The 23,446-nt window shown below is 38.6% G+C and overlaps 1 protein-coding gene across 1 annotated transcript in view; it reads left to right on the forward strand.

Annotated features, from left to right (window-relative positions):
- Window positions 1–22,447, forward strand: part of GMDS (GDP-mannose 4,6-dehydratase) — a gene marked incomplete at its 3' end in the record, with an annotated part of 287,933 nt that extends 265,486 nt beyond the window's left edge. The window contains exons 8-9 of the mRNA XM_085313757.1: window positions 13,455–13,573; window positions 22,351–22,447. Of these exons, the coding sequence (XP_085169883.1) occupies window positions 13,455–13,573; window positions 22,351–22,447 (216 nt within the window). The remainder of the gene's footprint in view (window positions 1–13,454; window positions 13,574–22,350) is intronic.
- Between the last annotated feature and the right edge of the window lie 999 nt (window positions 22,448–23,446).

The following is a 23,446-nucleotide window of genomic DNA, read 5'->3' on the forward strand; positions in this document are numbered from 1 at the left end:
ATTTTTGTGCCTTTTCATCTCAGAAGAAGAATTTGTCCCCAAATATCCAAAACACAATGTTATGCAGTATTGGCTTATATATTAAAGTAAGATTTCATTTTTTAAGTTCAGGCTTATAAGAATAACATGGTTTTCATTCATATTGTACTAAGTTAGGTGGTCTAAGTTTATGGCTATTAACACATTTATCAGTCCTTTGAAGCATGCATTTCTGTTTCTCACCAACCCAGTTTTTCCAAAAGACCAAAAGAKTAGACTTGGCCAAAAAGTTTTCTCAGTACATTTTTATTCCAACTGTTGTTTCCCTAGAGTCAGCTATTATAACCTCAGCCTGAGTGAAAAGTTTCTAACGCATTCCACATCCTGTTTGTATAGAGAATCAAATGCTTGTTTGGAAGGTATTTGGTGTATGAGTTGCTATGAATCTCTCACTGGTAGGTTATGTGGGATATTGCTGGGTGTGTTGAGCTACCTGTGCGTATTGCCCTGCCCTTGCGTTTCATTAGAACGGTGCTATTGCGGAAGGGTARGCAGATAGCAGCGCGCTCTCATGCTCTCTGTATCTTCCTTTTCTTCTTTAAGCCCTGAGGTAGGTTTTTTCCTTCCTCCACSGAGGAAACCTAAACAAAGTTTTGTGTACACAAGGCTAAAAGAATGCATGTTTGGAACTTTGGAGTATTTGCTTTGCTAATGAATGCTGAACCTACACATGTATATGTATGAAGAATACTGTGGCATATTAAAAAGTTCATATTTCCTGATTAAAGAGCTCATATAGACAGTAAAGTGCATCAGTGTTTATCTTTTACCATTTACTCTGTGGCCTACATAGTAACACATACACAGGCTGAACAGCTACTAATCAAACCCTTTAAAGCCGCCAAACCCACTTTTTGTCTTTATTATGAAACTAAGATTTGGTCAACTGAGGTCAAGTTGTGCACTTAACACAGCTTCCATTATAGTCAGTGAACTCTGTAACATAGAGAATAAAGTCAAAATATAAACAGAGAACATTTCTGCAGCAGCTCAGGGCTGGGATTAACTTGGATCACCTAGTCTTCTGCTTTTAATGAAATTCTCTCCCTTGTATTTTCTTGTTTGGAAGAGAGTCCAAAGTTATCTCATGCTAATTTAGTTAGGCAGTGCCCTCCAGGGATGTCACAGGCCTCCGTGACCTCTCCAGAGAGACTCAGTAAAGGGATGAGGAGAATTAAACATTCCTGAGAAATTGCGAAGCAGCAACCCCCAGAGACTTTACATAGAAACTAGCTCCAGACTGGCTGCCAGAGACCCAAGTCACCTTTTCAGCACTTCCTTGACATATCTCCACCAATCCCATCTGGCTTGATTCAGGGGGTCAGCATGGGGACCGAGGCGAGGTGGCAGCTAGAAAGGGCAGCGTTCAAGGGAGGTCTGCCTGCCATGCACGCCCTTGTTAGATGCTTCTGTGGGATGTGCAGCTAGATGGTTTTATTTCCTTCTGTTGCTCTTCCCTTCTATTTCTTCRTTTTCTGCATGCTGGAAAGGAGGATGAATACTAAGTAAAGAGTTTTAGTAATAAGTTTAGTGATTGTTTCATCATTTGATGCACCATTTTGTTTCCTACTGGTGTTTAAAACCACTTCTTGGGCCCAATCCAGAAAATACTGTGATTTTAGAAAGCTACTTATATTAATACATCCTACAGGTCCTGTTTTCTTCTGTTTTACATCCATATAATCAACAGTCAAGCTGTAGAAATTCATGAAATTACTCTGATGTGAARTCAGAATCAGGTGTAGTTTGCAAGATGAAGCCTATTTTATATGGGAAAAGAATCAAAGACTTTATTTTCAGGCTTCCCTCAATTATTGTGCAAAAGAGGAAAAATTAAATTTGATCAAGGTTGGGTAGGCAAGAGAGAAAAAGATGCCAAGAAACCACTGTAGCTTGTGTATTAGTATCTGGATATGTTGAATAATGTGTCACGTTACTGCAGAGGAAATGTGTAGTATCTCAAGAAATGTCTTGCTCACTGAGTTTTGGAATGTGTAATCTAAAAATCATTTCTGTGCATTTTCATCCTTAGGTTTCCTTGCCCTTTTTATTTCTTTTTTTTTTTTTTAATTAGTTCAGGTCTAAGCAGTATTGAGGAAAATAGTTTGTATTCTTGCCTTTTTGGGAGAAGAATAACATTTTTCATTAGAGAAGTGCAGATAAAGGCATCTAATTCCACATAACAAATAATGCATTTCATCATTAAATGCCTGTGTAGCCTTTACCATTCTTAAAGCACTCTAGTCACATAAATATTATCATTCCAATTTCAGAGACCGGAAAATGTAGGAGGTAAGATTAAGTGCTTTAGTCCAGGCCACATAGAGAGTCATTGTCACAGCTGAGATTAGGACACTGGAGATCGTGTCTGTTCATGATTTGCTTAGACCAAACTGAACTTAATAAATAGGCTAGACCTAAATCTCGACCTGTGCAATTAAAGTAAGGCGTATGGTAGTACTATGGAAAAAAATTATTTAGAGCAGAGAATTTTGTTCACTTTCTGTCCCAGTCTGAAATATATTTTAGCAGTAGAGTTATAAATTTCTGAAAAGAAAAAGAAAGAAAAGAGACTTATACATGGAAACAGGCACATAACGGATGATAATGTCATTGTAGTGATAAATCTGCTGTGCTCTGTAATGACTCATGCATGTGCCACTGTTATTTGCCTGAGAACAGACTTCTGGCCCTAGCCAAGTAATGTTTGTGGGAATGTTATTTCTAGTGTCTGGCGTATGGAGGATATTCCAGTTTTAATGGCAAAATACCTAGTGAAGATTCTCATTCGTATCAGTTGCAGAGGGAGGGTCTTTACTCAGTCTGGATGTGGTATGACTGATGACTTCTGACATGCGGGTAGCGCACAGATTTATTGCAAGTAAAAGTTGGAGTGTGATAATGCTACTGGGGTATTCTGTAATAATATGGTAAAACACTTGTCAGCACTTCATCTCAGGCAGTGAAAGTCTATTGTATATGCTACACAGAGACAGATAAAAAACATAAGTATACTTAAAACTTCATATGGTTTGCATTTTTAGTAACAGCTCTCCTGACTCTAATATAAGACAGGTTTTAATTTTGTTTTGGGTAAGTGGATGTGCTTACAGTCTCACACCCACAATTCCATGGCTTTAAATAGAATCGCTCCCAGGGTGCATAAAAGAACACATGCTGTTATGTGAAGAGTTTATCCAGGATGCCAGGACTGTATTTATTGCTGGGAACAAACTGAATAAAATTTTCTATTCCATTTTGACACTAGCCCACAGAGAGCAGCCATATCTGCAGTTTTAATGCAGATCCTTCCCTTTCTCTGGCTTAGGATTCACTGTGATTAATAGTGGTTGCAGTAGTAGTAATTGCTAATAATGGTGGAATTAGAACGACCAGAACAAGCCAAGGGAAGGTCACCACAGTGCCCTGCAAATGTATTTCAAGCACGTTCAAAATAAAACTTCCTATTGTCTTTTCACATCTGTGCTGCACAGCCAGACTTCTAAAATGCATTCTTTGGTCTCTGGGATCGTTTTACTGTTGACCTTTTCTAGCTGAAATTCCCATGCCCCGTTTTGAGATGGCATGGACCATGAGCTGATCTGCCCTGACCACAAAGGAACTTCTTCCTGGACAGAGCAACAGTGGCACTAATGCTGTGCTGGGGAATTGGTATGGGGAGGTCGGTCCTAGAGGTGGGGTTAAACCCACCAGACTCTTCACATCAGCCGACAATCACTTGGTGGCAGTTTTGGGTACTGTTGGCCTAAATTTGAACTTGTGACATGAGGTAAAAATAAAAAGAAAAAAAAAATCCCTCTGTATTACATTACCAAATCCCTGAGGCATCAAAGTTGCGCTCTGTCTCTGTACTCAGCCAAGAGGATTTAGCATCAAATTCCAAAATGTTGTCACCTGAAATGTTCTTGTAAAAAAAATAAAAATTCTATAGAATCAGGAATGAAATTACTTTAGCATCTTGAAAAAAAATCCATAGAATCAGGAAAGAGATTACTTTAGTATCTCAAAAAGTCACACTTTTTGAGGTGACTTTTTGCTTTTGGWAGTTGGTAAAACATGGCTGGCTGTGTGTCTTTGCCATGGTCTTCTTACTAATGATGAATGAGAGCTGAAAATTTTCTATTGTCAACTCCAGTGAGCTGAAAACTGGATTAAAATCAGAAGGAAAATGTCAATGATATGTTAAATGGAGTATACTCTTACTTACACAGATTATTCATASAAGGCCAAATCTAACTCTGCAAGGACCCAATGAATAACAAACATACTCCTCAGTATGATTAGCATTTCAAGTTAATTGTTTTAGATTATTATTCAGGAGTCTAGCGTCATTAGGAAACTGGTTGCAGTCTGAGGAGAAAATGGGAAGGGTTTAGTGTTCGAAAACATGAAACAAATTCTGGAAATTTGAGAGAAAATGTAAATGATAAAATAGAATTCAGATATACGTTATTAGCTTATTCATACTATTTCTTTGTGTTTCTTAAAAGAATCTTCATAAATGTACTCTTACTCTGTTCCTTACACTATCATCTTAATGGATTGTTCTTCCTTTCCAATTATACCCTCAAACACATATAAACATTGTGAAGTACAGATTTATTATCTCTAAGCATGTACTCTGGCAGTTCTCTGCTGCTCTTAGCACTTTTTTRCAGTAATACTAGGGACTTAACCTAAGGCAGGGCCTTTTTCTGATAGGCACTGTGCAAATCCCTGCAGACCTACAAACCTCAAGTGGAGAGGCTAGCAAACTGAAGAGAGCACTCCCAAAGGGCAGGAAAGGAAATGGGGATTTGGAGGGTTAAAGTCATTGCCCAAATCACCCTACAGAGCAACAGAATTTTTGATTCTGTTGAGATCGATACTATTTTGATCCATGGCTCATGCTGTTTCTCTGACCCCAAACAAATGTTACAATGCACTTAACTGGAAGTGTCTGAGCAATCCAGGGAAGAAATGGAAGACAYACTAGTGTCAGAAACATAAGGCAGGATCTTTTTATAGTCAAATGTTGCACTGTAAACATTTTGTGATCGATATCTATATTGTGATTGTTATTTTGGGGCTGATCATTTTTTTAGAGTAAACATGCCAGTACTTGCCTTGAAATCCTAGTCTGTTTTCTTGTGGTTACATCATGGCCCCAACCAGTCCTTCTTGGCATTGATCCCTAAGACTTCTCTACCCTCACCACAACCTGGGTACAACCCTTTACTTTAGTGGTGAGTAATCCTGTTAAATAGGAGCCTGTTTCTTTGTGAAGAGGTATTTTTTCTTTCATTCATATAAAAATAGCAGGGAAAATTAATTCTGSAAGGGAAAAAAGGAAGAGAGAACTGAGTTAGATGTCTTTTAGGACTGTCTGCTAGATGGAGCCTGGGAAACAGGTATTTGTTCTTTTTTTTTTTGCCTATGTAATACAAAGCTGAGTGATTAAAACTAGCAAATATTTTCTGTAATTCAAATTCCTCTGATTTTTCTCTATTTARCTTTTAATTTCTTTCCTTCTTTGTTAAACAGAATTTAAAGTGCCCYTTTTTTAGCAATTGTGACAGTATCCTCCAAGATTAAAATGAAAGAAACAGAGCATATAAGCATCCTTTCTGTATCTTTTCATTTAAATTACTTCATGTCACACATGTCACTTTCAATTTTACCATTTGAAGAATAAACAAACCATTGTAGTCCTAAAAATCTGTTCAAAATATTTTGGCAGGAAAAAAAAGACTAAATCAATTTTCATTGTTAGGGAGGTTTCCCAACAAGCACCTTTCTTTTTGCCTCCAGCAATAGCTAAARATAAGTTAAAAAACTGTATRCAAATGCTTCCATATATTGAAAGAACAATATTTTGATACTCAAGTGATACAAGCAAAAAAAAACAACAACAARAAAAGTATATACACCTGAAGTGTGGGTGAAAAACATCATATTGCATTAACAGTGAAGGTTATTTAGAGCTTGATCTTTAAAGTTTATCTGGATTATAATGCTTGTGGTTTTTATTAATAAACTTGCCTACTAACATTTCATGAGTTCTCGTCRAGAACTGTAAAACAATTGGGCTTACAAGAGAAAAGTTACACAGTATTTCCTAGTATTTCCTACTGATGTGAGAYGGCTTTTGTTTCAGAAGACATTGATACTGTTTTCTTTCAAGATGCTCCACAGAGATTATCAGATATTTTATTATCTTAGTAACTTTATAATTGTTGGATTATTATCTTCAAATATATCAGCTGTAACCTTTTAACTTAAATTATGGAACTGAATATAATTCAACTCAGAGAAGTTCACATCTACAACCAAACTGTACGATTTGACTAAATCACCTAGCATACTTCAGATTGCTTCTGTGGCAATTTATCAACTGTAACTTTGAAAATCTATGAGAAAGTTTATCAGCTGAATTGTGATATATTATACTAGGAGACTGTTAGTATATGTCAGTAAGAGCGATTTTTGTTGTTGCTGTTTATTTTCTCTCTTGGGATTCTCCATGTAAATTTCTCTTTGTTTTTCTCAAATAATGTGTTTTTCCTCTCAGAGGAAAATATTTCCATCTTGAACCTGTTCTAATTTTTTACCTTTTCTATTAGTGATGTAMCTTTTTTTGCTTTGCAAACATCACTGTTCTGAAAGGAAGCAGCTGCAATGTCATGAGCACTCAGTGTCTCCTGTTAGTGAGTAGAAAGGACAACACGAAAGGAAAGCTTTGTAAAGAGACCTTCAGCTGTTAAGGAAGAAGCATATCAAAATGCATTTAAACTGGTGAAATCTGATAGATACTTAAATGATATTCAGGAAGGCTTTTTCATGAAAGGAGGTTTTCTGAGCTGCACTGTGATCCTGCCCTGACACCATGATTTTGGTGATCTGAGAAAACAGGACAGTTACTGTCTGCGGGGGGAGAGGGAGGCATGTGTCCTGCCCTTCATGGACATAACTTCTCTTGCCATAGATTTTTGGAGAGTGTTGAGCTGATGAAAAGCACCCCAGCCATGCCGCAGTGATAGGCATTGGCCTCAGTTATGAACTTGTGTCTTCCAAATACAAACTGTAACAGTGCTTGCTTATTGGGTGTGTTTTGTTTCCTTTTTGAGTAACTAAACAAAAAGAGTTTCGTATTAGGAGAAAGGACACAGGAATACAGTGATTATGCATTCTCCCATATTCTTGCTGTCACTGTCTCCTTGGGAGTATCACAGGGCCTGGCAGCACATCCCTGTGGTTTTCTCTGGCAAGAATCTCCCTGCTGCATCTGCCTTGCCTTATAACATTGTCAGAAACAAGTACTAATGCAATAGTCATTACTTAGCCTGAATTCCCATTGTGGTAAGGAGCATGGGATCAGACCCAATGGTTTCATGTTGGCATCCAGGCAGAATCAGCTTATGCTTCGCTCTGATCACACGACTTATTCTGCTGCTACTTGGGCTTCGTTAGTATTTTTCAGCCTTATGTGCTCTGTCCATATTGTGCACAGAACATGAGTAAGGAGGTTTGTTTTTTCCTTTGTCATGTTACACGTATATATTACTGTCTCTGTATATAATCTGCTTATAGAACACACTCATGCCTACTGGGTACACCCAGTACACACCTATGCTTTTAACAGTTGCAGAAGGCAATCAGATGTGGGTGACTCAGCCAGCGTAGCACCTCTTCTTCCTTCTCTGCTCTTCTAGAAGTAAACAAGTAGATAAACTAGAAGTCAGTTTGGGTTCAGAGCTCTCAGCCAGTGTCCCCAGTCTCATTTCTCTCAATTGTGGTCATTTCTGTAGCAGCTTCAGAAACCACAGCCAGGCAGCTGTGTTGTGTCAGGAGGGGCCAGGCGATGGCATCTGGAACTACTTCACATCCAGGCAGGCAGGAAATGTCTAGGCATGACATCTCCCCACATCGCACAGTGCGGAAGATGCAGAGCATCTTCCTTCCACGCCAGTGCCATTGAGCTGGGACAATGCAGAGAGGGAGATGATACAATAGCCCTGTCTTTGTGGCACAAAGCGAATAGTGCCTCATGATGCATCAGGAGCAGCAGTCTCGCCAGGCCTTTGTACTCACCACATGGAGAGAAAGCTCTCCTTGCTGACACATCCGTGTAAAGGCTCATCATGCTTTGGCCCAAACTGCTCAATTCTCCTTCTCAGTGATGATCCCAGCAGGATAGCTAGGTTTGGGATCACTATAGAGCACCATGTCCAACTCACTGAATTCTTCTGCCCACTTCTAGACAATAGGGTATGGAATACTATAAAAACACAATTTCTATAAATGGTGATAATGTACTCTTGGGTCTCTCTGAGTGGTAATGTTTTCTGACTTATTCAGAAATTGGTCCCTAATTGTTGACAGCCTTGAGGTAACCCATGCCCTCCACAAGTGATAAGTAAGTAGAGCTAGACATTCACCAGTCTCTGCTTCTTTGTCTTTGAAACAAGGACAATGCACCCTGCATAGGGCTACAACTATCTGTTCCGTCTCCTAAAGTAAACATTGCTGATTTGATTTAATTTTTTTGTATGTAGCAAATACAAAAAAGTCAGAAGTTCTTTGCATAATACTTAGAAATGTGTATAAAAGATTTTTTGACATTATAGAAGTTGGACTAAAAGTGCTCTATAGCTGTGGAGGGCAACAAGAATATTTTCCATTTATCATGTTGTGTGTCTGCGTTCAGCCATCTCTCTTTAGGGYCTGGCATCAGATAAGACATAAGACAAGATTTTGCTGATTCTTTTGAAAAATCAGCTTTTATTTCTGGAACAGAAATCATAGGTCATACTTTAAAGTCTCTGAAAGTTGGATGTATTTCTCCTTTTTCTCTTAAATAGACAGATACCTGATTAAAGGCCCATTTTAACAATATACAGTGCTGATGTGGGCAGTGAAAGGAAAGAATCAAATAAATAGAGTTAAACATAATCTCGACTAACATGTCTTTGTTATCCATGGATGACAGCCCAGTTAATAAATGTTTTCTCACTGGGATGCTGGACTGGAAATTAATGGTGAAACGCAGCTACAACATACTCCAGATGCTCAAGACAAGCACACATATCACAACCATAATAGAAGTGGCATTACAGAATGAGTCTGTATGGAGGTTATGTTAATCCAGTTTGGGTTTTCCTCTTCACTAGCGCAGGTGTGAACAACTGTGTAAGCTAAGACTTTGGGACAGGGAGAAGACTTGTTCATGTTTTGAATATAATGCTGGAAATTGGTTCTTACTACTGGCAGGGGTTTGTACATAGAAAAGGGAAGAGGGAAAGATGAAAGAGAAAAGATTTTGGCAGAAGCTGTAGTTCAGGCATGCAGAATAGATATCCTAGTCCACATAATCATAAAAGTGTGTCTGTTTGCTAGAGTTGCTACATATCTCTCTATGGTTAGGTTTCTGTCTTTAAATGTAAATGACATAGTATTGCCTTTAGACTTTGTGAGTCACTAGACCAGAGCCAAAAAGAGTTCAAATATGAAAAACATGTTTCGTTACWTTTGCCATTAAAGGAACAGTCTTGTTTTAAGAGAGCCGAAGTCTGTTTCCATAATAGATTTTCCTCCTTTTCAGCATTTGCCCACACTTTGTTAACTGAATCAAGGTAAGAATTAAGGAAAGGATGACAGAAATGAGCAGAAGTTCTTGACTTGCTGTCAGCCCATCCAGAAGTTCAAAGAAATGTGAGATTTAAGAATATAAGAAGGTTTGAYTCTCCTTTCCTGCACCACAAAAATTCCTAAAATATATGACCTTGTGATGGTTAAAAGATAGCCGAGAGCCAAAGCTGGGCAGTGTTTTTATCACAGTTCAGCCATGTCATGGGTCATGTGGTTCAGCATGTGAACAGGAAGGTGAGAATAGGTGAACTTTTGCCTCAGTTGTGCAGTCCATCAGAGAATAAATGGACCAAATCACTCCGCAGCTGTATAAGGAGGTGAACGGCTGAATACCTCTCACACAGAGGCCTTTGTGTTCTGGACATGATCTAGCATTATGATGGGACGCACTAGGCTGCGGCTTTGTAGCAATTACTAACCCATTATCACGCTAGAACATGAGATCATTTATCTTCTAATTCAGAGTGTCACCTGTTCTTCATTTACCAGTCAATAACCATTAATTACTTTCAGTGGAAATTTAAACAAAGCTTTTCCCCTCTGTTAAAACCAGTAAGCCATTCAGTAACGACAAATAAACCTGGAGCTGTATCTCCCCCTTTCCTCTCACTCTCAGCCTGGAGTCTGGTACAATATGAACTCTTAAAGGAAATGCCTAGAAATTGATAGGTCAAGGGCCTTTAGTAGTCTGATGGGGGGCAGAAAAAGGCGCATTCCTGGCACTTACTGTGGGGAAAGCCTATAGCTGCTACTACAGCACAGATTGCTGATTGGGTACACAGGCTCTACCTGTGGAAATGAATATTGGAATGCAGAGTTTGTGCAAAATTTATCTGTCCTCTGGCTTGCACCTAATTTTTTAACAGATTATTCATGCAGATCCATTCAAAGTAACAGCATTGGCTTGCATTCCTCAAAGTGAAACAGAACTGTCAATTACTAGGTTTGTAATTATTAGCATGTCCATTTTTTTGTACCTGATTTGACTGGGATAATTGTAAATGCCAACAATTGTGGATGCCAGAAAAAATAAAAGAASAAACAGTGAGAGATTCTCAAGTAATCATTAATCTAAACATTCTTTCCTGGTAGGAGCTGAGGCAAAAATTACTTTTAGTGACTGTATCTGTGTTTTTTGATTGCTAGGTTGACCCTGCAGAAATATATTACAAATTAAGCAGTACTTCTAGGAAGGTGATTGCTTGCTCTTTGAAATGGTAGAAAAGAGGTGGTAAATCCAAAGAATAAAAGCTGATGGGATGGATTGTCAAGAATTGTTTTTTTGCTGCTAGTATTTTGTAGCTACCTCCTTCATTGCAGTGCATATTTTAGAGTAACAGGCAAGGAAGATCCAAATTTTATATCAATACACAAAATTAATTTAAAAATTTTTGAAGTGCTCACTGATTTGCTTAATGTCTCAGCGTAAGAGCCTATGCTAAAATTGTGTCCAATTAATTACACTATTGAGGTGTTTAAAAATAGAAGGATGCCAAAAAGCATCATAAGTCTGATCCTGCTTTTACTCAGACATAYTAATGCTACTTTAAAAAAATGTGAAGTAGATGATAGCAGGTCTTTATGATAATGTAGCATATTAGGTCAACCTATGTGGCTTTTTTAAAATTATTTTTACCAATAAAAGAGATTTGGCTGTTACATCTCTGTCAAGCTTGCTGTATACGTTTCAGACAAAAAGTGCCGCATTCATTACACACAGAAAACACTGAAGTCAGGAAGAGAATTGCTGTAAATTTTGACTGTGACTGACCAACGGCCCAACCCTGAAAATCCTTATTCACGCAAATAGTGCCTCCTCGTAGAAACCAGCTTGTTGTTTTCACATGGGCTATTTAATGTCAGCTGAAGGTCTGTGCAATCCATGACTAGGCTAGGAGAAGCACACCTATCAATTATTTATTTTTAAAATTCCTTTTACCTTTCTGTGAAGTTGCTGCTACTGTGAATCATACAAGTTCGTCCAGTCATGAAGAAGCAGGAATTGGTGATTTAGCGTGACCTCTCAAATCAGCAGGGAAACCCCAATGTTCCAAGAAAACTAATATGAAGGAGAGAAGTTAAGACGTCTCCTTCCCACAAGAGGAGTTTCATCAGGCAGTTGGGTATTTCTGCGTCATTGGCTAGGATGCTCAACCCTGGGAAGGAAAAATAAAGTTGCTGCCATTGTCCTGCCCAGCAGGTCATATCCCTAAAGCACAATTAATGTCAAGGACTTACACAGCAGTTGCCYAAAACTCAGCCTTCCATGCACGTTCACGATGCAAACAGGTTCAAAAGGAACATGTTAATAAAATCTTGTCAAAACTTTGGAAGACACATGAAATAATAACTAGGAAGAAAAATGACTTGCAAATAGAACCGTTTAAGTGGAATGTATCTCCCTGCTATGCTGGACACTGATTTATTAAGAAGAGAGGGGGAGAAAAAATTGAACATTTCAGGTGGTATTTACCAAGAGAAACTGAGCTGTCCCAAAGCTTTTATTAATCTGATTTGCAGAGTATCCGCTACTATCAAGGGACCTACTAAAGTTGTTTTCTTTAAAGCTGATGTGAAGAGGTCAATGCAAATAGCATTGTGGATTACACTGGGAGAAGGTGGCAGTTCTTTTTAGCATATGGAGAGAAAGTTGAATTATTTTGTTTTCCTTTTCTGATTATTTATTAAATGAGGATCATGCCATACAGGTATTGCCCTCTTCCTTTCCAAAGGAAATGAAGTGTTTACATCATTTTGATTGATCTAAAGCCATAATTATTTTGTTCACTTACAGTTCCTAGGCAGTAGAGCAGTCTAGTGGCTAGTGCAGTGGTTTGCACACCAGAAGACTGGAATTCTTTGTTACTGAAAGGTACCTGTTGCGGTACCTCAGACACGTTCTTTGCCTCTTTTCCCATCTGCTTTCCTGCTTATTGAGCCAGCAAGCCCTCTGGGATGGTGCTCATCCATCATTCTGTGTTTGTGGGAGGGGACTATGGAAGGCATTGCTTTGGGAAGTAAACAGCCTCCCCTGAAATGCAAAAATGCTGATAATCTCCTCAAGAACCAGCTGTGATTTTTGTCACCATGCAAATAGCTTTCTGAAGAAGAAATGCTAATGGTTATCTCACTTTTTTACCAGTGTTTCTCTGTTCCTGTGTCAAAAGGAAAAGGTTTATATTTCTGCTACTGTGTCAAAGGAAAAAGTTTCTACGAGAGGGCTTTGCTGTGTGATATTCAGCACACACTCAACAGGAGAAACAGATGAATTTGGTCAAATATACTGTTGACTGTTCTTACTTACTTATTTTATTACTTATTCTGAATTAATATCTCAATTTAGCCAAAATAAACAGGACAGAAGTAAGCATCAAAAGAACTCGTATCTTCACACAGTGTCAAAGTGTCTGAAATTTTTCTGTGACAGTCCAGAGCACTTTGGATAGAAAGACTGCAATATTTTGTTCTCCTCCCCATATCTTTGTCAGTGTTCAAAAGTAAGTATATTAAAGTCCCTGCTACAGAAACCCCTGCTGTGAAACAAATTGGAAGTCAAGCATAGCATTGCTTTCCATAATAAGAAATAATTGAACGCTTTTCAGAGTTGCACTAAACTGGTTACTAGTCATCATATTAGGAAAGTGCTGATTTCCCTAGCTTGATGTGTTTGTAGTTATCTCCAAATCAAAAATATAGTAATATAATATCATATACCAAAGAGGCCACTTACATATGCAATGAATCTGGCTTTGTTTGTCTTTCCACAGGCTATGTGGCTGATGTTGCAAACGGATGAGCCGGAAGACTTTGTCATAGCCACTGGGGAGGTCCATAGTGTCCGTGAATTCGTGGAGAAGTCATTTAGGCACATCGGGAAAACCATTGTGTAAGTATGAACATAAGATAGTAGCCACAGGTCAAACATTTACAACCTGCTGCGACTGCTGTGTTACAGAGCATTGTTTTTCTACATTCTTACTTTTTTCCCCTTGCTTTCTAATTTTGTAACATGAGGCCTTCTGGGCGTATACGACTGCCACAGAGGGTAAGTCCACTGTTCTTCTCTCCATTATATGAAAAAAGAAGTAAGAGAATAGATGTTAATTTTTACTTCCAAGACTTCATTCTCTGCTCTCCCATTCACTCCCTGTCTTGGGGAACAGATGCCCATTCGAAGATACTAGTACTAAGCTGCTGTTCATCAGCCTGCTGCAAAAGGTGTTTTGTGCCCTGATCTCCATCTTACTGATCCCCAAATCCAGGATATCCCCTCAGTTCCACTCCCACCCTTTGCTATCCAAAGAGATGACACCTGCCAACCCTTTTCTTTTCCACGTGACAGCCCATCAACCACACCACAAGGATTATGTTGCAGTTCACTCTACATTCCTATTAGCTCCTGTCCTACCAAGCCATAAAAATGTTGAGCAGTGGGTGCAGAATGTTTACAATGCATATTCCACATAGTTTGATTGAAAATACAAAATTCCTTCTCAAGGCCATATAATAAAACCAGGATGGCTTGGTGAGCGCTTTCCGTAATTTATATTTTTATTGTTTATTATTTTTTCAATTTCCCTCCTTCTGTATCTTCTCTGGGCCCCATGCATCAACATACCAATCTCAGCTGGAAAAGGGAGAGGAAAGCCACAGGCTCTTCCATGACGCTAGCGCCAGGGCTGTTCTTCAGGCCATCAAAGTCACTTGTGCAGCTGGTGAACTTTTGACAGGGCCAATAAGTTTTACTTGGGAACAAAAACTTGACAAATTCAATAAATATGCAGAAGTGCACAGATATATACAATATTATTTGAACAGCCAGTGGGTGGCTGGAGAGGTAATAACATTTTCTCCTCAATGAGTTTTTAGTCTGGTTTCAATTTTTGGCATCAACTTTCAAAAAAAAAGTCTGATAAAGGGAGGGAGAAACTATATAAAGAGAATTTCTAACCCAAAAGCTCAGAATATGTTTCTGTCCATATTTTTAGCATCTCTTGACACTGCGATGCCCCTGTTTGATCACATGTTGCTCAATATGCTTAAACAGCAGTGAGGTTTGACAGGGTAAAGGGGAAGGGAGTAGTGGGAGCGCCATCTATGCTCTTTCTTTTTTTCCCCCTTTTTCTGTACTTTTGCTTCATGTCTTTATAAGCTACTTCTCCCTAATAAGCATTGATATGAACTGAATAATGATTCTGTTACAATGATGGTGAAACAGAATTATATGTTGTAGATGTGCTTGTTCCATACAAATAAGATTTCTTCTGATGCTGAGAACTCTTTTTTCCTTTGCCCAGTCCAGTGTTGCTCTGCGAAAGGAAAAATGTCTATTTGGTAAACAATTTTTTTTTTAATTTGGTTACCTAAAATTAGAAGTTGAAATGTATAGATCAATATCTACACAGATGTTACAATTTGCAGATGTTCTCATTATTCATGGTTTCATTTGATGTCAGTAAATTTATCCACTAGTTTAAAATTAAGCTCCTTACTTTATTATTAGCCTAAGAAGTCCCCATTTCCCAAGACTGGTAAACATGTATTTTCCAGAATGCAAAATGAACCCTCTAGAAAGCCAAAAGGAAAGAAGAATTATTCAAAAGCAAGTGAAAGTACTTTTATGAATAGCTTCTGTTATATACAAGGTAGTAAAGACTTATTTTAGATTTGGTTGGTCCTAATAGACAGAATTTTGTGTCCCATTTGTTTCGATATTTCTACTCACATGTGACAGAATGGTTTCATATAATAGACTTCATATCATTCAAGTTGGTGATTATTGTGTTCTGTGTTTAGATTAACTCACTTCGTTGCAAGTTATACTCTTGGTGAAATTTTAACAGTGTTATTTCAACTGATGATATAGGGCAGCTATTTTATGTGCACAAAGGCATGTTTATTTTTTTAATTGATCAATAAGCATAATTTTCAAAAATGATATAATAGTCCATATCACATCCACTGCCATGGATACTTAGCGTAAGTATCTAAATCACTTTTTGTAAAAGCATTTGGTTTACTAATCTCCTTGGTTCTTTTGAAATCTATCTTTGCTTTATGTGATAGCCAGTTATGGGTGATACATAAATATCTGGACATATGGGTATTGTGGTGACATTTTAGGTGCCGGTAATAATTTTGCTGCTGACTGTTTTGAGAGGAATGCAATTCTGATCATTTTAGGAATAATCTAGCTAAATTCCTTCCCTCTGCTCCCTGGGTGGAATTAGCATGAAAACTGATCCTCTCCTCATCCTGGAGCCATCACTCATCTTCCAAACTGCGTGAGATTTTGAACTTGAACTTTTTCGAGGATCAGGAGAGTTGTGTTCAGAGTCTCCATAATTTTTCTAGGCGTCAGCCTGGCCTGTGCTTTTCCAGAACACACGTGCGTGCACACGCGCATGCACACATACACGCACACACACTCTCTCTCTCTCTCTCTCTCTCCTCTTATTGTCATCTTAGCTGGTTGGCGGGTAACCTCTCACATTCTTTGAAACTCCCCCAGGCTTTCTACTCCCACCTCTTTCAGTTTGAATTTATCTTCTTCAGGGAGTAGCCTGATAGCAAAATCCTCCCCTTCGATGTTGCAGGACCCCACTGATGAGTCCCATTGATCTGCTRCTTGAAAATTTATGAGGCACCTAAGCATCACTGCACCGGAATGGATCACTAAATGGGATCCTGCAATGAAGGCTGCTTTTTTTTCCTTTCTCCCTGAAAGCTTAGGTGCTTTTTTTTCCTCAAGTATTAGGAAATTTCACAGTCCCAAAAGCTTTTCTGGGAAATCTCCAGGTGCCCTTTCCACTGCTCTAAGTGCCAGCACAGCTTCCTCGTACTGCTCTGCAGCGCACTTTTCAAAATCAGTGGCGGGGCAGAGGAGATGGCCTGAAGGGAATGCAGTGGCAATTGCAAGGGCTTGGAGCACCCCGGAGAACACAGGGCAAGTGTGCACTGGTGTTTCGCCATGCCCGGTTTGTGCTTTGGCAGGGAAAATTGCAAAGGGGACAAAGTCTCAACCATCATATCTTGGTATTGCGGCAGAGAGCAGGCAGAAAAGTGATCCTGACTGCCTCGCAACAGACCAGAAGCATGATTTTTAACAGTTTTTTGTCTTCCTAACATATCTCATTAACTGCACAGCTTAACTTAAAAGGTCTTTCCAAAAAAATAACATATTAATCTGTTATAGCCAGACATTACCACACATTGAGAGTATATTTTCTAGCCAAAATATGAACAACAAACTTTAACATGCTTTTGTAAATAATGACATGTACAGCTGCAATAAGTCTGATACATTCTGTCTCTGAAATTGATGGTAAAGTGTACGCAGAGATTTATCTATATTATTTTTTTATCATTTAACTCTTTTTTTACAAGGGAGAARTTTGAAATTTAATTTATATAATCATTCTGAATCATTCAAATTCAGTCCTTTGTACTAACAGGAAAGCCTCTGAGCTACAAATATTTTCCCCCTGTAAGTATTACACTTTTTTTCTTTTACTTTCCCTTCTACTTACTACTACTTATTACTAAGTAATATTTAGGGGAAACACTTCCCGCCTATAATTTGAACTACAGCAGGGTAAACGAAACAGGCAAATGCTTGTCTTGACTAATTTTCTGTCATTAATCTTATTAAATTAGAACAGGATTGCAAAGATAGCCTGAAACCACTATAGCACTCAGAGTTCTTTGCAGACTGCTGCAAAGACTGCTGTCTGCAGATTGGGAAAAAAAACGGGGAAAAAAAATGTTCCAGCAGTGGAAAGATTTATTGTATTTTTTATTAATACAAAAATACATGCACATTTGTTACAGAAATATTCATTGCTTCTAGGATCAGAATTAATTCAAGAGAAGTGAATATTTTACTCTGTAGTCATTTGGCTCTGCAGTGCAAATTTTACCGTAACTAACATGCCACTTGATCTAAAACCGATCACCCTAAAAAGGAGAAGTTTGCAGATGAACTGCAAGGTCTAATGAGATGAACTACTGGCAGAACTGGAGCAGTTGCCTCTGCAGTGAAGGTTGAACTGAGATTGGGCTGASAGAGAAGGGGGGTTTATTATTTTGCTTTGTGTTTTCCTTCTATTTTATAATAAAAGGTTGGGATACAGAAACACATGGGAGATGTGAAGGATTGCTGTAAACACATAGCCAATGAGACATTGGTGATGGTGGCGTGGAGCCATCCAAAGTCTTCACCAGCAGCCACTGGTTTTAAGTCTCGCTTCTGCCCACAAGAAATTGCAGGGACTGTGTGGTGCTTAACAGCGTGGGAAAATCACAGGCTTGCAGATCAGGAGGAAGGGAACAGAACTTCATGCATAAATCAGGGACATTTTAAAGAGTGATAGTTAGAAAGAACCTGGCTGCATCAGAGGAGAAGCTTCCTTACAACAAGCAGCGGTGCTTACTTAGGACAGTACCACTTTTATTCTTGATCTTACTATAGAGCACACATTTGGGAGAAGGGGGCATTTAACTCACCAAAGAGCTAGAAAATTAGCTCTTTGAGCTGAACAGACTTATTTACTTTGTTATTGATATGAGTATTTATCTCTTGGCAGACCTAATAGCAGTTTCAGAACTCACAGTAATGTTTGAAGACCGTAACAATTTAATTATCTGATTCCACATTATTAATAATAAGAGGTGTGAGAGTTTCTTCTTTAGGAAAGCTGGGTGAGAATCAAATATGATGTTTTGTGGGAAATTCCACAGGTTTTTTTCCCAAAATGGGATGAAAAAAATCTCACAAATGTATTTGGAGAAATATTTTATTTCAGGTCAGTTATGTTTTTTTTTTCTTTTTTAACATCCTTTAAAAAAACTTTAAAAGAATTTAAAAATCCATTCAGAAATGAAAAACAAATTTTTTTTCATTCTGAAAATATCAAATCATCCTTTTATTTTTTTTTTTTTTTTTTTTTTTTTTTGAGTTGATAGTAATGGAACTTGTTTGAAACTTTCAGAATGTTTTGGTCTTCACAGAAGCATTAATATTCTTTGGGAAAATATTTTCTTCTGAGCACAACTGTCTTAAAAGGAAGCATTATCACCAACTCTCAGAATTTTAAGTAAAGCAGAGAGAAGAGCTTAAAAAGTTTCCCAGACGGACTGAGAAAAAAAAAGAAACAAGGGGGACCTAGCACGTAGTCTTTCTTAAAATCTTTAAACCTGAGGAGTCACGATTTACATTTTTGAAACTTGAGCTTGACAATGCTGGGAATTTCATACCAACAACCTTAACTGTTTTAACCGTGTTCCTTCAGTGAACCAGCATTAAAGGCCTGACTCATCAGAGCATTTGAGGAAATCTTTAAGTACATCCCTACATGGTAGCGTGCTTATACCTTAGATTTAAGCACCAGATAGCAGTTAAACAATCCCTATATACTTGGATGCTTTACTGAATCAGAGTTTGAGTTGGTGCCCAAGGAACATAGGAAGAGTGATTTTTAAAATTTCCCTGTGAGAGATTGCTTGCAACAGATGTCAGTGATCTCTTATGTGGTGACAGTTTTGCTGTTTGTAAAGCATCAGAACAAATGCAGTGCTCGGGCTGGTTGTATGTGTAGTAACAGTTAATAAAGCCACAAATCTGAAAAGTTCTCACAAATGGTGTCCTCTGACAGCTGTCAAAGACAAGCAAAGCATTCCTAAAATTTTGTTTTTTAAGTAATTTGCTGTTGGTTTTCAAATGTGAAAAGATTTTCCATTGGCATATATTTGATTTAAAGGGTGCATATGATGATATTTTTATTTTCTGTAAAGAGGTTGAGGGCTTTAGCTGCTGATGATTTTTGAATATTTTACAAAATGGCATCAGTTCTGCCTCCAAGTAAAGGTGAGATGAGAGGATGAATATACTTGTTCAGTTTACCTGTGCTTTTGTGAAAGGTCTTGTGAAACTACAATGCATGCTTTTGAAACATGATCAATTTGTTTATTTTATGGAAGTTTCTGAGGTTGGTGATAGTCATGGTATCTATCACACTTAGCAACATTTATTGCCCTGGGTATTCACAAAGCTCCCATCTCCAATACCAAGGTACTCTGTGGGGCAGCAGGGATGCAGAGGGCATCAAACCTGGTTTCTCGGTAGTAGATAGCCGTCTCGTGCATCTTTCTCCGAGTGCAGAGCCTTCTGCAGTGTGGCCAATGCCTCCTGTTTTGAGAGCAAACTCATCACTGCAGCAAGTGTCACATGCTTGAAAACTCTGGGCTCTGACAATAGCCATGTGTAGGGGTGAATTCAGTCCTCATCCTTTTTGAATTTAGCCCATCCCTGATTAGCCAGACTTTCTCTATCAAGGCTTCATTTTTTTCCCTCCTAGTTACGTTAGGTTGTTTTCTAAGGAGCAGAAAGCTAGGTAGTCCTCCTGGGCTGGAGCTATCAGAAACCACAACAATGTGAGGATTCCTCATGTTTCTTCCACGATGTTAATGCAAATAAGGATAATTTGGCATCACATTTTCCAATTAACAATTCTGACTGGAATTGGGCTTAAAAAAAAAAGGAGTTGTTGGGTTTTTTTTTTTTTTTCTTCTTTTTTCTTTTTGGTTAAAAGACAAGGGAACAGGGAGTTGGTTAGATAAATGGATGTCTTGTTCCTGGTGCCTGGTTGGCCCCAATGCAATCCCTTTTATCAGCAGTATGGTGTCCCCAGCTGTGAGTGCAGAGGTGCCAGGAGTAATTAGAAGTGCTGCTATCAAATGTGTCTCCCCCTTTGTTCACAATAAGAAGTACTTTTTTCTTGTGAACTTTTCACATTACTGGGCTGAACAAAATGGGTGGAGTTTTCTTCTTAAGTTATTTCTATTGTTATATAACTTTGATAGGCACATTAAGTGAGTCTTTACTGGCTCTGTCGAGCTTTCTGGAGACTGTTGGGTGTTAAATGGGGTTCTCTGCTCAGTGACCTCCAACAACAACTGACGTCTCCTGATCTAAGCGCTTCCTGTTGTTTTACTGGTGACGGTTAGTTTTCTATTAAGCTCATTTGAGTCCTGCACATTTTTACCCTCTGCCCTTTAAAGGGAGGGACTACTGTTAGTTTTGGCTTCTGAGCGAAAACTTTACAGTGCAGGCTTCAAACAGAACAACTGCAAAAAAAAAGAAAGAAAGAAAGATAATATATTAATCATCTTTAGCATCATGACATTCCTTATTTACAGCTAACTTCAGTGTGATTATTACCTGATGGAAATTATTTCGATGTAAAGTGTTCCCAGTATCAAGCATTCTACAGGTTTTGCTAGTCACCAGAAGTCATGAGTGTTGCTTAAAAAATCATGACATTTAAAAGCTAGTAATGTGTATTTGGTATGTCCTTCTGCCTTTCAGTGTTTTAACCTTCAGGGGGACACAGAGGTCACATTTTCAGACCTTCCTCCTAGCCCTCAGGGCTAGAAACTCAAAAATGAAGGCTGAGGTTGTCACAGATTTAAATTCTTCTAGGAGGTTCAGGGGGAGTGGAGGTAGAAGAAAAAAAATCAAATACGTGACAAAATCCCAAGAACAGGCAAGACTGAAAATATGTCAGTACGATTAGTAAGTGGGAGGCAAAGGGCACTTTTCTTTTATTGCTGATGACTGAAGCTAACTAGTCTAAATCACAGTGCTGATTTAAATTACACAGATTTTACTTAAACCTAAAAAAGCAAAGAATTTCCTCACTACGCTTTTGTGCCAAGCTATTTCAGAGCTCCTTGATAAACTTAGAGGCAAAAAGTAAGAAGGGTGTAGAGTTTCAATCATAATTCTGGGTTTTGTGTATTTAATGAATTAGATTTTTAGTATCAGCTGAAACATTTGTTTTGAGAGTGTCACTGAGGGGTTATTGTCTGCAAGCTTCCAGGATGAAATCTGGCCATTTTAAAGCCAGAGTTAGTGACCTATCAAGCCATTTCTGTTCTGGTAGTGTACTCAACCCAAAATTTTACATTAAGGCAGTTGCTAACAGAATAGTTCATGGTACAATCAGATCACACAAATTACCACAAATTACAATCTGTTCAACATATATGAAACTAATTTAGGCAAAGTAACTGACTTTAAGTTCACAGGTAGTACGTATCATTTATGGTACATGTGTGTGAAATACTATGTTGGTGAGGACTGAAAACTCAGAAATTATTTTTGTTTTGTTTTTTTCCAGTTAAGCACAAATTAGATTATGCAGCTTAATGTTGTTCAAATGAGCTTCATTTCCATAAAATTAACAAACTGAAGAGTTCCTGAAAGTACTGGCCAAAATATAAGAATTAAAAATATTTTGAGAACAATTTTAAACAACTTTGAACCAATCCACCAATGAAAAAACTCATTTTCTTATTTATTTGAAGATATATAAAACATTCTGAAATGAGGAGGTTTTATTTTCCCCTAGCATTATGTATTTAATTTGGAAGTCCTCTGTTCTAGACCTTCCACTGAATCAAAAACCAAAACAGAGAGACTTCAAAAGCCATTGTTGCTCCATTCAAGTCTAAACTCTGCCTTTGTTCCTATAACTAATGAGTTTATACTGTCCTGCAGGGAGAATTGACACCAGCCTCAAGTAAATGAAAGCAGGCCAAATGTTGGTAAGATCAGAGCACTAAAGTAATTATGGGTTGATTAAATGTTTATCTTCTTTACAGGTGGGAAGGGAAGAATGAAAATGAAGTAGGACGGTGCAAAGAGACTGGCAAGATTCATGTGACAGTCAATCACAAATACTACAGGCCAACTGAAGTGGTAAGAAAATGCCCTCTCTTAGCTTTGCGAATGAATAATCYGATCATTCAGCCAATAAATTGCTGCATTTGGCCAGGAGTCGGTGAAAATGGTTTAATGGCACTACTGTGCCAGCCTTTAGTGCTCTAAATTAGCCTGCTTGTTGGCCCCCTCGCAATCAGCTACCTGGAAACAACCAAGTCCACAGCAAGGTATCAGGAGAAACAGATTTGCCCTGTCATTGAGGTGACTGCTCTGCTTTGGTCACTGTCTTTGGATGGGAAAGAAGGTGGTGAGGGGTGTCAGCCCATGGGAACATCACCCCAGGGGAAACAAAACAAAGTCAAGTCAGCTTGTTGTTGCTTTTGGTATCAAATCAGTATGTGATGGTTTCTCTTTCGACTGCGAGAAGGGAAAGCGAAGGAAGGCGTGCACTGTAATATACTGTCTTTTTAAAATGCCTCCTTCAGTGTCCTAGTGAAAGTGTTCCAGCTGCACCTGGCGAGCATCCCCTGCTCAGCTTAGATCTTTGTAATTYTTGGTATCACCAAATACCCATTTTAAAAGCTCAGGAGTGTGCTTGTGTGCTGTTTTGTCGGGTGTTTTGCAGGGCCCAACATAATYACTTTTAGTAAATTCTCATTCACACGAGGAATCTTGACTTCCAGTGAAGCCTGCCAGGGGTAGGCAACCAGCACAGACTGCCAGCCGAACCAGACCACTAACACCCCAATTGGCCAAGCCTGTTAGGAAACCAAAAAAAATCCTACTTACAACTTAGGTGGGATAGTGGCAACACACAGTGCGGGTGCAGGACGGAGCCTGGCTTCTGGACGCAGGCCACAACAGTCCTAATTGTGCTGGCTGCGAGCGGGTGTGCCCAGGAGAGGATGTCCTCGACTCCTGGTGAGGGTGATACCAGCCCCGGCGGCTGCTGACACAGCGTCGGCTGTCAGTCCAGGCATTCAGAAGTGCTGCCTTCAACTTCCTGCTACAAGCAAGGTGTGACAAGAGCACATT

The sequence above is a fragment of the Rhea americana genome, unplaced genomic scaffold (assembly GCF_003343005.1).
Source record: "Rhea americana isolate MKP2758 unplaced genomic scaffold, rheAme1 scaffold_395, whole genome shotgun sequence".
Classification (NCBI taxonomy): Eukaryota; Metazoa; Chordata; class Aves; order Rheiformes; family Rheidae; genus Rhea; species Rhea americana.